Source organism: Calypte anna, chromosome 3 (genome assembly GCF_003957555.1).
Source record: "Calypte anna isolate BGI_N300 chromosome 3, bCalAnn1_v1.p, whole genome shotgun sequence".
Taxonomy (NCBI): domain Eukaryota; kingdom Metazoa; phylum Chordata; class Aves; order Apodiformes; family Trochilidae; genus Calypte; species Calypte anna.
The window spans coordinates 43171293-43185165 of NC_044246.1; the positions used below are offsets into that span (position 1 = coordinate 43171293).

The window sequence follows — 13873 nt, forward strand, 5'->3', positions numbered from 1 at the left end:
ATATTTCAGGAGCTATGGCTCTGTGCTTTCTCTTACTGGCTGAGAACGAAGAGGCAGCAGACAACAGTGTTGCCCTGCCTGAGAAGCCACACACAGCCTGAAGCAGCACACAGCTCCAGCTGCCACCGAGACACTCCCCTCCAAAAAACATCAAGATTCAAGAGACCCAGTGCATCATTGACATCCTCCTTGCCAGATTTCTCGGATACAGTACAGTCTGCACTTGTTGAAATGCAACTGAAAATCAGCTATTTATATAGGTGGTTCAGTTTAATAGATGCAGAACAGTTTCTGTAGTGACAGTCTACTGGCAACCAAAAAATAACTAAAACCACAAAATAACTACTACTCTCCTTCCCCACGGTGAAAGGCATTTGTAATTACCTTGCCAGGCTATCAATAATAACTATTTACATAAGTCCTTCACTAAAGTCAGTAAGATGAAATAAATTATACCCTATGGCTACTTTCTCATTTTTCATGCACTTGACCAGGATGGGCTGGGGTTGGCACTTTCCAGGGAGGAGTAAAGCACACAGACAGATCTCCTGTCTCATTTAGGTAAAGTGTCAATTGTTTTTAAATAGCTGAGGAAGCTCCCAAATTTCTGTTTACAGCCCCAAATCCACAACACTCTGGCTCCAGTGATCCTCTTCAGCTTCTTCCCACTCAATCTGTAGCACATCTAAACATTCACTCATCTTCTCATCTATTAAAAGCATTCATTCACCTCCACAGTCTTATTTGATCAAAGCTCACACTGGTAGGCATTGTCTTATCATGAGGGCTGAGTCGATGGAGTTGCAAGATGACTTCCATAATTAAAACCCATAAATCATAACAATTTCTTCTGCATGTGCCGCACTTTTATTTGAGCGCCAGCTTTCCTCTCCCTGATTTGCCACCACTTCAGCTTTATTTCTCCATTTTGCCAGTTTTCCTCAGTGTTTGGTGTTGCCTTTTTTGTTTTTCTCTGGCTTCCATTTCTTCTGATGTGTTTTAGTTCAAAAAGCTTTTTCCAGTCATTATGCATGCCCCTGGTTGTTTGTACTCCCCTCTTAACTGCAAGCATGAATTAATGGTGAATCCAAAGCAACCGTACACATGAGCACACATTAAGCACCACAGTTTCTGCTGTCCTTTCCATAATGACTCTGCAGAGCAGTAGACACCATGGAATTGCTTTGGGTACACCTGGGAGTACTCGCTTCAGTCAGGATAATACATTTAAAAATCATTCCAGAGAATTAAGTTTCAGACTGTTAAGAACATCATGACTACAGCGAGTACTTACAATGGATCATTGTACTTACTAATGAACAGAGCCTGTTGAAACACCAAACTACATGATTATTGTTAATTTCTAGATGTGGATACACCTCATTGGCCTCTCTGTACAGACTACACTTTGAAGCTGAAAATAATGAACTACAGTGATTAGAGAGCAGCTTTTAAAGAGACCAAAAATTAGTGCCTTTTTATTAAATACTGGGGGGAAACTTCAATGAGAAATAGCCTCGAACACATAATTTTTCAAGATGTGTATGTTCTTACAAATTATGTGTGAACATCCTTCAAGTGATGTGACTACTCCTACACTAGAATTCAACTCTGCAGCTTTCCCAGGTTCAAGAATAACACTCAAATTTATCAGTGACACAGCAGCCTTATTTTTAAAAGAGCAATTATATACGAATGCAGGTATTAAGCTTTAGAATAATAGTATGCTAATACCAAAAAAGTCACCTGGGCACTCTGAAAGAAACATTTCAAGGAAAGCAGAAAGAAAGTGGCTTTGGAGGTATCAGAAACAGATTTCCAAATCTTAAGATGAAATAGCTCACATAACTTGAGAATGGAAATCCTACATCCATTAACACAGCCTCACCCAGGATGGTTTTCAAAAGAAAGGAAGTACACCACCACTTACATCAGTATAAAAAAAATTTAAATCCAGAAACTCTCTTCAGACAAATCTTTCTCTCAATTCCCTTCTCTCATCAGTTTATCTTCACACATGCATATGCACTTTACATCGTAGAAAATTCATTATGACACTCTAACAGAAAAGAGGAGCATTTAAAAGATTATTTAATTGAAAAACTTCCATAACAAAACCAGTACATTCACGTGTGCGCTGCCAAAGTTGTATTAATACACTTTGCCTTTATCTTGCTAAGAATTAGCCCACGGTGTGATACACCTGGACCATTCTTACAAAAGGTTGAATTAAAAGCCTAGGGCTGTTCAGCAACTCTTTTTAAGTCCTGCTTATATGTACATTTTATTTCTTACCTAACTTATAGATTCATTACATGCATCAAAGAGGTATAGTGCAAGGGAACAGAATTCAGAATCTTAACTTAAAACTCTTTCCAGTCTCACTAATATTATAGGATTATCTTCAGTATTTGTACAATGTGAAGCAGACTGCTTGATAGCAGACTATTTACATAACTCATCTGCAAAAAAGGCTTAAAACTGCCAGCTAAGTTTAAAGAAAAACACACGAGTGCAATACACACCCAGAATACTAGGCATTGAATTAAACTATATGCCTAACAAGAGCATAACTGAACTAAAAGACCCTGTGCTTAAAAAACATCACCACTCCCAAGCCAAAAGAATGTAAGCCAATTCATAAACTGATTTCATCACGACCAGAAAGCACCCAAAATTTCAATTTACATTAAATCATCCTCCATTTCACTACACTAACTCCAAATTTGCAGGACTGCATCGTCCAGGATGAAAGAATTAGACTCAAGCCAGAGCAAGAAATATTAACCAAATTAATATTTAGCAAGACTACTAAGATAATACTTAAAAAAAAAAGAAAGCAAAAGCAATACTTCCAGCAGAAGGAATGTTGCATTTGGCTGGGGAATTAAAAAAAAAAAATTAAATCCCTTGATCTTGTCAGAGATCATGCTGGGCAAGAGAGAGACTACTTATTTTGTACCAATCCAAACTGCCTGTCCTTTTCTAAAGGCTGTGGCATCTCAAGTAATGACCTTCCCCACTCCCACCAAGCACATCTTAGGCTATAGCTCCAGGATCCACAGCTCATTTGCTCCATCTTTTCTTGCTGAGGAAGTGATGCTCTATCAAACTTTGCCACCTAAACCCAATGCATGCCTGCCTTTGATCCCTCCCTTCCCTCAAAAAAAAAAAAAAGGTAAACAAATTAACAAGTAAAGGAGGCCACCGAGGGTGGCAATGCCACTGAGAAATCTGATCCACATTCCAAGCCAGGGCCATGTAGTGACAATGCTTCAATTTTCAGTTCAATCAAAGCAGAAGAGTAAGCTTTTCATTCCGTATCCTGACTGAAAAAGGAACATGTCCTAGCTTAGCTCCATCACGCCTGCACCAGCAAATTGACTTAATTGTCAGCAGGGGATTATGAAATATGAAGTGACTTCAGCAGCGCTCGGGGAGACTCCTGAGGCAGCGTGTCTGTAGCAAAGACAAAAGGAGCCATCCATCTCATTCTCACCCCCAGGCAGAGCAGAACATCCTTGGATCTCTAAAGAGGTCGACAAGAAATAAGAACAAAACTCGGCTTTGCTGGATGATTAGCACTGGCACAAATAAGAAAAAGTGGTTTTAAATACAACAGCACAGCTTCCCTGACTTCTGGTGCCCATGGGTGCTAAAACCAAGGATGGAAGGTCACGATTGGAGACACCAATTTGCAGTTATGAGGCTACATTTGGCAAAAGCTCACGGGGACATTTTTAAGGAGAAAAGACAACACTATGTATGCTTCCCCTCCCACATCCTCCTCCCTGAGAAGAAGGGTGGAACGGGTAGAAAGGGAGGCTGCAGTCAACACCAGCTGCTCTGCTGCTGGCACTGGAGGATGGGAGAGAAGAGGAAGGCAGAAGAGATGCTACTAAGCTAGACTTCTTGGCTCAAATCATTTTATGGGTCTGATGCTGAAAGTAGCATCAAGGAAGAAAAGGCGGCAGATATAACTCAACCCCTGAGACACAAACACTAAGAAGGAAATAGGGAACCAAACCTTACACTGTGTCTTTGATGAGAGCACATAATAAATACTCCCACCTGAAAAGACTCCTTGTGCTGTCTCTCAGGGGATTTGCTTTGAATTTAAAGAACCATTTTAATCCAATCATTGGTATTGGGGACTAGTCTGAAAAAAAGTTGCAGCCTCTGAAGCTGTAACTCCTGACCTAAAGAGCCTTTGGGCGTTAAGTCCTACCAAGTCACCAAGTTTGGACCTCCTAAGCAGGTTCATTTTTGCCCGAAAAGAGAGAAGGTAGGGAAATCACTCCCTAGTGATGATTACACATCCCTCTGAAATAGAGGGGTTTTTCATCTAGTACTGGAAAGAAAGAAAGAAAAAAAAAAGACAACACTATAATTAGCTGGGTCAGGGCAAAAGCAGAACTGCTGGTAGGCAAAGCTCTGCTGTAACACAAGGCAAAAATCATTTTGCCTCCAGCACTTGGAGATGTGATCATCCAAGGAGTCAACAGAAAACTATATTTTCCTGAGTCCACCCTTCCCCCATGGTAGATAGAATTGTTTTATTTTTTAAGGTAATGGCCAACCTAAAAAAAAAAAATTGTTGCAAAACCTCAGTAAGAAGTTATGCATAAATTCTGGATTTTTTACTTTTCCCAATATAGTTTATATAGGGAATTATAGTAATACAGTGAACTCTGCAGGTAAAATCCACCATTTTTCACTAACTATTCTGGAATTATATTATTTTTTTTAATTTCAGAAAGAGTAGCATCAGGACCCAACTTGCAGAAATTCAGAACTAGTCAAGTAGTGACCCTAACTACACTGCTCAAGGCAATCACTTCCAAAAAGACAGAAACCAACACAATGGGAAAAAAGTAAATAAAATCAGAGTTTCTCTGGAAAAGGCTATATACACCACAAACTCTTTGAAATGTAAAAGCAGTGGTCAACCAGTAGAAACTATCTAGTATATCAAGTCACTGGGAAGACTACCATTCCTCTATAACCTGGTCTGATGGAGTTGAAAGCAGCACCATCTTTTTCTTCACTAAAAAAATTTATTTCACATGACATAGGAGTACAGTTCTTTTGGAGGAAAGCAATATGGTTCACACTTTAAATTTTGAAGCATTTCTAATGTGGGTTTGCAATGCAAAGCATTTCAAATCAAATGTAGCTGAAAGACCCATCTTTTTGAGAGCCTACAACTAAACATACCAGATATTAACTATTTCTATTTATTACTCTACAGGAGCCAACTTTGATGCATAAAATGAAGGTGCTAGAGACACTTAAGTGATTCATGTTCTACACCAGATTAGTTACTGCAGTGTAGTAATGCTAGTGACAAAGAAAAGAATAGTAATAATCTCAAGTTTTCTGAAGCAATGTTTTTCCACAAGTTTCAACAACTCAAACACAATAGGCAATAAAAGCCCCAGGCTTCAAGGCATCACTGCTGAAGCCAGCTGAGAACAAGGGCCCTTACAACACAGCTCCCACAAGAGCCACGTCACCCCTTCTTCATGAGAGAGCCTGCCCTCCAAAACACCTCAGGGGAGAGCTGCAAAGCTTCCAATGGATCCTGGGCAGCCAGGGTGCCACCCCAAAGAAAGAAGGAGCAGTACCAGTGGTATCCAATTTTTTTTCCATTTGAGCACATTGGGCAATTCACAATTCAGGCAGGAGATACTAAAATGAGACCTGAATGTTCTTGTCACCTCGGAGTGAATCAAAGGAGTGGAGGAGCAGCAGTAGCTCATCAGCCCACTGCTGTGAACAAAGTATAGGGCTTTGCAGTATCCTCAACACTCCACTTAAAACTATTCCCACACACATTCTAAGAGCACAGCACCATTTTTAAGGAACTCCAAACAAAGGCCTGGAAACATTAAGTGCCCATTACCTGCACAGGATGCAAACAACATTTGTCATTGTGCTTGGATTAACAAGCAAATACCACTTTCCAAAGCCTCCACCATGCTTTGATGCATATTTAGCTGCCTTTACTAGTTTTTATGACTGTGACAGAAGGTGACACAAAGGGGTTTAGAGTCCAGATTTTTTCTAAAGCCAAGCCATACCTTTAATACTTATTTTTAAGCAAGAGAAATTCTGAATTCTTAAAGAAAGCAACTTCCGGTTTTGCAACAGAAATGTTTCCCTGTTGTCAGAAAAGTCAGTTTTAACAGCCACAGGTTAAAACGAAACAAACTGCATTTCACAGTCCATAATTTTTAATGTAAAAAGTAACTGAAACTGTATTTCAAGGGACTAACATTTCTGAAAAGCTTCTCCGAAATCCACAGCAAATGGCAACACACCAGGCAAATCTCAAATCATAACAAAGGGTGAGACACAGAACTGGTCTTCTCAGCTGCTTAGAGAATTAGGCAAAAGCAATGCCTCCTGTGGTAAGAGAAGACAGATAGGGGTAGGCAGACTGCTACACAACAGCATTTTTTAACATCAACTCTCATTACCATTTTGGTGGTTGATACCATCCCATTTTGTGTGACTACTGTAACAGAAGATAAGGCTTACTTGCTCCAATCGAAGTAGACCTTCCCTTATTCAATACTTAACTGCATAAATTTAATGGGATTACATTAAACATTGAAATACTAATTCCCATGCGAACCTTACTTACACCGACTTAACCTTATTTACACCGACTGAGACCACGTAATACCTGTACAAGCCCAAAACAACCTGCTCCATCCCAATGTGTTCATAGTTACAACAGAAAGGAAGGAAAGAGTGAACACACACATCGGGACAGAGAAGTATGAGGGGCAATATTAATGCTACATAGATAATCTCAGCCTACCATCTGACCACCCACTGCCAAGATTTTGCAGGTATGGCAGAAAAGAGACTTAAAAGAAGTCTTGTCATGTCCTTACACTTCAGCAACAACTAGAAGCTCAACTGGTTCAGGGTTTTTTAAAAGCAAAAGCTTGAAAAAGAACCGTGTTGCAAGCCTACCTGGATGGAAAACACATTGTTGCAACTACTGATTTAAAAACCCACAATCCTTTGGATAATCTCCCCCTCCGCCCCAAATCCCGATTAAAAGTGGATTTAATATTATGAGACAAAGAACAATTGTTTAAGACGACCTTGAGCCTCTTACAACACACTGCTCCATCAAAGCACTCCAGATGACAGCTGCACTGTCAAATGTAGGATGTGACAGGCTCATAGCAAGGTTCCTCCTAAATATTTTCCTCTAGGAAGTAGAACAGATGCTTACAGTTCTTCCAAACCACGTCTGCCTCCAGTTCTGTTTCAAACACACACTAAACACACACCATGAAAAGGAGTAGACGCTTGGAGAAGCATGAGTATCATCAATGGCACCCAACAAGCAGTCCCAGATTACATGTATTTTGTTTCCTCTGCTTAAATCAGTACTGATTTTATGTCCAGGAAAATTAAGGTACAGAGGTGAAAAGTGGTTTCACGATAACAGTGGCACTATTGCCACCTGCTGTCAAAAAACATTCATGGCATCCCACACCACTTGGTGCTGCTCGACGGCAGGAAGATTTGAAGACAAATTTGCAGGGCCTTTGTCTGTAATTTGCTGGTTTTCTCTAGAAAGGATACACACAAAAAAAGGTCCAGGGTAACCCTGGCATGAAAGATCAACAATCACATTGGTCCGACGGTGAGTAAAGTCCACTTCACAGTCCTAGAATACTAACAGGAACAAGCATTTTAAGTCACCACCCACAAGCTACAAAGGATAAAATAAAGCAGTGTCAGAGGACAGAAAAGCTGAAAGTGAAGATGATGTAGTGAAAGGCCTGACATTTCACAACCTGTTAGTATTCCCCTTAATTACTGAGCACTGCTATAAACCTGGATGTACAGCAGAGCCCACACAGCTCTGACTGCCCTACTTGCAACACATGCACTCGGGTTACTGAGACAAAATGTGCTAAATCTGAGTGGTCATGAACAACCCCTTAGAACTAGAGCTCAAGTGAAAGCACAAACACTAAAATATAGTGAGTTACTTCCACACCTAAATCACAAATGATTCAAGTAGTATCCTCTACTCCCACTCATTCTTTCTCTAATCCAGAAATTGTCAAAGTTACTTGAAATATATTTGTATTCATCGAGTCCCTGACAGTTTGTGGTTTTCTTCATGAGAGGGGAAAAAAAAAAAGTGACACATGGTTTATATGGACAATTACTGCTGCTGAGGGAGCCTAGAAATGATCAGAAACAAACATGTTCAACAATGGATGCACAAAGAAAAAGATAACATATTGCTCTAAGTAAAACACTCATGAAGACAAGCTTGTTAAATAAATCCATGTACCACAGATCATCAGATTAGACTAGGCTATCAAAACGTCCACCTCACCCATTTTACATTAGATTCTCAGAAGACTAACAGACTATACTGAATCCAGACAGAAAAGATAATTGGCCATCTAACCTCATGCCAGAGTATTTCACAGAATGGTTTGGGTTGGCAGGGACCTTCAAAGATCACATTCCAACCCCTTTCTCATGGGAAGGGAACCTCCCATTAAGACCAGGTTGCTCAAAGCCCCATCCAGCCTGGTCTTGAACACTTCCAATGATGGGTCAGCCACAAGTTCTCTGGGCAGCCCATTTTAGATAACAGATGCTCAGATGCACCATCATCTCATTTTAGTCAGACTTCTATGCCAGCAGGGAATAACATGTAAAGTGAAATAGCTCTAAGCTTCAACTTGCTGTGTGTCTGGTGCCTCACTCAGCCCACAATCTGTTAGTTTGAAGAGCTTCTTGAATGCACTGTACCAATGGGAAGTGTATTTTCTCCTCTAATGCTTTTTTTATGGTTTCTCAAGAAATCATTGAATACTCACTCACATCACAGTGCTTCTTAACATGAAGTGCCTATTTGTTTGCAGTAAGTTTTCATATGGCAGGCTGATGAGCAAAGCTTTCCTTACAGGCATGCAAGGTTTCAGTCTTCATTCACCCAAGACTCTCAGCTCATAGGCACAACACAACTCAACAGGAAAACACCCAGGACCATGTCTGAGGCACAGATCCACTCGAAGCCACCCCCTTAGCTAAGCAACATAGCTGCAAGCACACTGGTAGCATATACTGGCATACAGAAGAACACTTTTCACTCCAGTTCATTTCCCTCTCTCAAAGTACTCTCCAGAATACACAAGAAGTCCCCGTTAGCCACATGTCACAGCACTGCCAATCCTATTATTTTTTTCCTGAAGATTTGAGTTTTACTTATTATACATTAGGTATTTTCAAAGTATATTGCTCCTATCTTGCTGCAATACAATTCTGAGTTAATGCTCCTCTATCTTAAGCCTTTGCTACCTCCTTAGAGCAAATGCTGTCTGGCCAAGACAGCAGCTAAAGCAATCCACCTAAATTAGACTGTGTCTCCAGCTGTACTTTTCTTTGGTTTCGTTCTCTTGATCACTCTCACTTTACACAAATTTTTAGTTTTCATCCAAATGAGTGTTACACCAAAAGGAAAAACTACACTGAAGTCACATTAGACCAAAAGCAGAGGGCAAGTTTAACCATACCTACTGCTCTTCAGTCATGCTTAAAGTATTTTCCACAGAAAGCAGTAAAAACTCACTCATGATTGAGAATGAGGAATCTCTCAACTATTAACATTGACTTTCCTGATGAAAAAGTGGGGAGTAAATATAAATTAGTCTGGGGTTTGACACACAAGTGTAATTGCCACCAACTGTAAATTAACTTGAGAACCTCTGATTAACACCACAGTCTGCTCTCACTAAAGATGAAACCAAATTAACAATTCTTAGCATTATTAGTTTTACTCCTAGAGGAAATTACAACAGTGAAGTTACATGGGCAAATGCCAGATGACTTCATGAAAGATTTCACACAAATTTTCAGTTTCCTTATCTGTACAATAGAGATAAAAGATTTAAAACATGCTTTCAAAACATGCACTAGTAAGCAAGCTCACTAAGAAGCTCCCAGCATAAGCAACCATTTCTATTTAGCTCAGCTGAAAACAAAACAAAAAAACCCGACCCCACACAACCCCAAACATTACAAACCCCCTCCCTCAATCAGCATTACAAAAATGTAAACATCCTATGCAAAAATCCTACAAGCAACTTAAGGGCTGATTTACAGTTTTGCTGAGTCCACTTTCACAGCAAGAACTTTGTTTCTATAGAGAATGAAGAGCTGCAGAATAATTTCAATAAACTCCAGAGTTAGAACTACTGGTCACTGTAGTTGACTGCTTCTGACAGTAATTTCTACTTCAGAAGCTGACAAGATGAAAATTGTGTGATAAAATTAAGTTGACAAATGAAATGGATTAGCAATCAGTGAAATTGCCTGATGTCAGATCTGCTCCAGATTAGAATCCATCCTTTTTCCCCACCTGTTCATTAAGCAACAAGTTCAAGGCAAACTGCAGTGACTGATTTGCACATTAACAGGCTGTTTATGTGGAAAGGCATAGTTCACCACTATCTATACTTACACACTGGTTTAAGCATAATTCACTGATAATACATTCAGTTCACTAGTTTCAATACATAGTACTTCTACCTCTGACATGTAATTTTGGACTTAAGAAAAATGGGATGCCTCATAAAATTAAACAATCAGATTATTACTTCAAGGTCAAGCCCAGAAAGTAGAGTACAGAAAAAAATCCATCGCTATCATCCATTTAAGAAAAAAATAAGATATTGCTGTTACACTAAAATACTTAAACATGGCTGTGAAATCAGAAGTTCAAGCAAGGAAAGCATATTTTATTAGGGAGAGTTGAGACTTAATATAAAAACAGCTATTTCATCATCTGCAAAGGCTCCAGTCAAAATTAGGTCTGCAAAAGCAAAGCTAACACTGTATATTCCAAACTGAACATATTCTAGTTCCACACACTGCCAGTACTGGGACAAGGAGGTTATAGAAGGACAAGTGTTTTTGAACTCTTACAAATCTGTGAAAAAGATTCAGATGTAATTTACCCCCTTGGAAACACCAGGGTCTCATAAAAGAGGAAGAGATCCTCCCCTCTGCATTCCTTCCTTGTCTGGCTCTGCACAATGTGCCACAGAAGCAAAAGAAAACTGTGCAGCAGGTGTCTGCCTAACCAGCAACCCCAGCTGATGTGACTCACTGCAGATGAAGAGAGGGTTTCCTGCAGAGGAAGCCTTTTCTTGAGCAGTATGAGGTTCAGTAACTAAAGGGACATAAGTTTATTTTCTTCACTAGCTCTTTACACTGTTATCAGTGTACGATTTGGCTCCCCATTTGCCTTCTCATCTGGAAAAAAATACTCCCTTTAAAAAAATGACAGTTTTCTCCAAATCTGGGAGTTCAGTTCAAAGGGAGACACCTGGTTGCTGTAACCGTAGCAACTGCCACTTTAGAAGCAAAACTGCACACTTCTTACCAGAAAATACCTGCTTGACTAGAACTGATAACTTTCCTACCTTCCTTTTTCCCCTGTATATTAAGGTTTATCCTCAGTACTATAGCTTTCTTTTGTACAGATATCCAAATATATATTACACAACTAAGAAGCCATGTTTCTTCTAGTGTTCTGCAAGTCATCTGCTCCCCAAAATAAAAATAATACCTTTTTCCCAACATTAAGGCTGTGCCCTCAGTCTTCCTTCTAGTAAACACTACACAGACACATTAGTACATGCCACCTTGGTTTTGGCCCACACAAGCCTGGGAATCCATGTACTTCATTCCATTAAGGACAAGATACTGAAGCTTTCCTTCCAATAAATAAATACTACCAAAAATCAGTTCTTGAAAATTAATTAGCACTCCTAACAAGTAAGGACAATGCCAACCAAATATTGTATGGATAAAATTCCAGTCTCAGGGCACACAACCATCTTTTGGGGTGGGGAGCACAGGAAAGATTTGCCTGGGCCATGGACATAGGGTAAACTTTTTTCATAGTCTTTCCCAACCAGCCAAATTACCTTATTGTAGCCTAATGCACAAAACTTAATTGGCATGGGCATTACCCCTACCCACTTTTGTCACAAGAAGATGCTACACACAGTTCTTCAGTTGTACATAAGCAGACATGGTAAGTATGTGAGAAGTAACTAATCAGAACTCTGTAGGTCATGACCAAAAATTTTGAAGATACAATCTCCCTACAAGAAAACAAACATTCAACCCACATAAAAGACCAGTTCAGTTTCCTTGTCACTTTAATTGTTAAGGTTTCCATATTACCTAGCCCATAAATGGCTAAATTTCTAACAACAAACCAGAATGTACTTTAGAAACTTTGTTACTAAGTTCAGTCTTCTAAAGTACCAGGTGTGAAGTCTTGGATACTCAAGTCAAAAAACGAATATAAGAGCATTATTTTTTTCTTGGCGACTACGCTACTCAAGTTTCACAATAATCCTTGCCACAAGACGAATAGGGACAATATAAAGAAACGGGAAAAAACATGTAGTTCCCAACAGATTTCCACAGTACACACCAATGCTATACAACTTTTCGAAGTTCAAATTTCTAATGTGGTACTATAAAGAACTTAAGACATAACAACATAAAACAGGTAATTACCTACCAGCATTAACGATGGCATCAACCTCAAGCAGTGTAATGTCACCTCTATACAGGGAAACTTTCTCACTTAGACTTTTCTTTCCCTGCGGATCTTCTTTAGCGGTCTCACCTACAAAACAAAGCAGTAAAACAAGATTACAGACGGGGGTCTTAAATCACTGTTTAGAAATCCAGAGCAGGTACCACCAGTTCCAGTCATTCTATTGCTGTCAGACTGCTGCATTTTTCAGTTTCGCCACGGGAGGGCACCGGTAAACCACGAAAATACCAGCATTTACCTCCAACTCATATTACTTGCTTTTTATTTGTCTTTTGAGCTAGATCCACCGAGTAATTTTCTTCGGTAACCACAAGGATGCAAATTACAAAACAAAATAAAGAATTAGTTAAAATAATCCTCCTACTTAAGAAATAATTTTTCCAAACCAGAATTATTTCAAACACCTACAACCACAACAGCCTCAAAATTCAGAGCTAGCCCTTGCAGCAGGTAGAAGAAAAGTCTGACAAAAACACCAACAAATTTCAACTTGAAGCTTTGCCACCTGAAATTGTTAACCAGGACAGGTGAAAACACAGCATACATTAGCTACTAATGTTCTAATAGGTCTCTATTCTGGTAAGCTCTGGATTTTTTGCATCACCAATTCACTGCATTTGCATGTGCCGATTTGCATAATCTATCTACATAATTCAGTTATGAATTCAGTTTCAAATATGAGGTTCAGGTACCTCAGACACTTCTACATACACAGACTGGCCAAAAATTTAACACAGTCTCGCACTGTTGAACATCAACATGATTAGTAAGTAGCTAAACAGAGAAGGAAAGGCAGCTTAACTGAATATTGTTATCCTTTTTTAAAATTAATTCTGACACAAGCCAAGTCTCAAGAGGCCCGAGTTCTTACACTGGCCAAAATCTAAACTGAATGGCTGAAGTGATAATTTAAGAGGGAAACAGTTCTCAACATGCAAAAAAAAGTGAAATTTATAAGTAAAAAGACCAAAGGAAACTTCAGTGAGAAGGCAGAAGCAGTCCAAACAAATCTGACCCTTTTACATTTTACATCAAGCTTCATTTTAATCAGTTTCCACAAATCCAAGTATACTTGCTCAAATTTGTCAGCATTACAAACAACTAAGTAAAAACAATAAACTTATATTAGATCTTGCTCTTCTAACCTCAGCAGAAACTACTGCTGTCAGAAATCATTTAATCTCAACCACTCCAAAATATTTAGTCTCACTTAATTCTACTTCAGGTCAACAATCACAC

The 13873-nt window shown here is 39.3% G+C and overlaps 1 protein-coding gene across 1 annotated transcript in view; it reads right to left on the reverse strand.

Moving 5' to 3' along the window:
- The window catches only part of LOC115598062 (translation initiation factor IF-2-like), a 104401-nt gene that overhangs the window by 67918 nt on the left and 22610 nt on the right, over positions 1–13873 (reverse strand). Inside the window, exon 4 of the mRNA XM_030447533.1 lies at positions 12596–12703. Coding sequence (XP_030303393.1) covers positions 12596–12703 — 108 coding nt within the window. The remainder of the gene's footprint in view (positions 1–12595; positions 12704–13873) is intronic.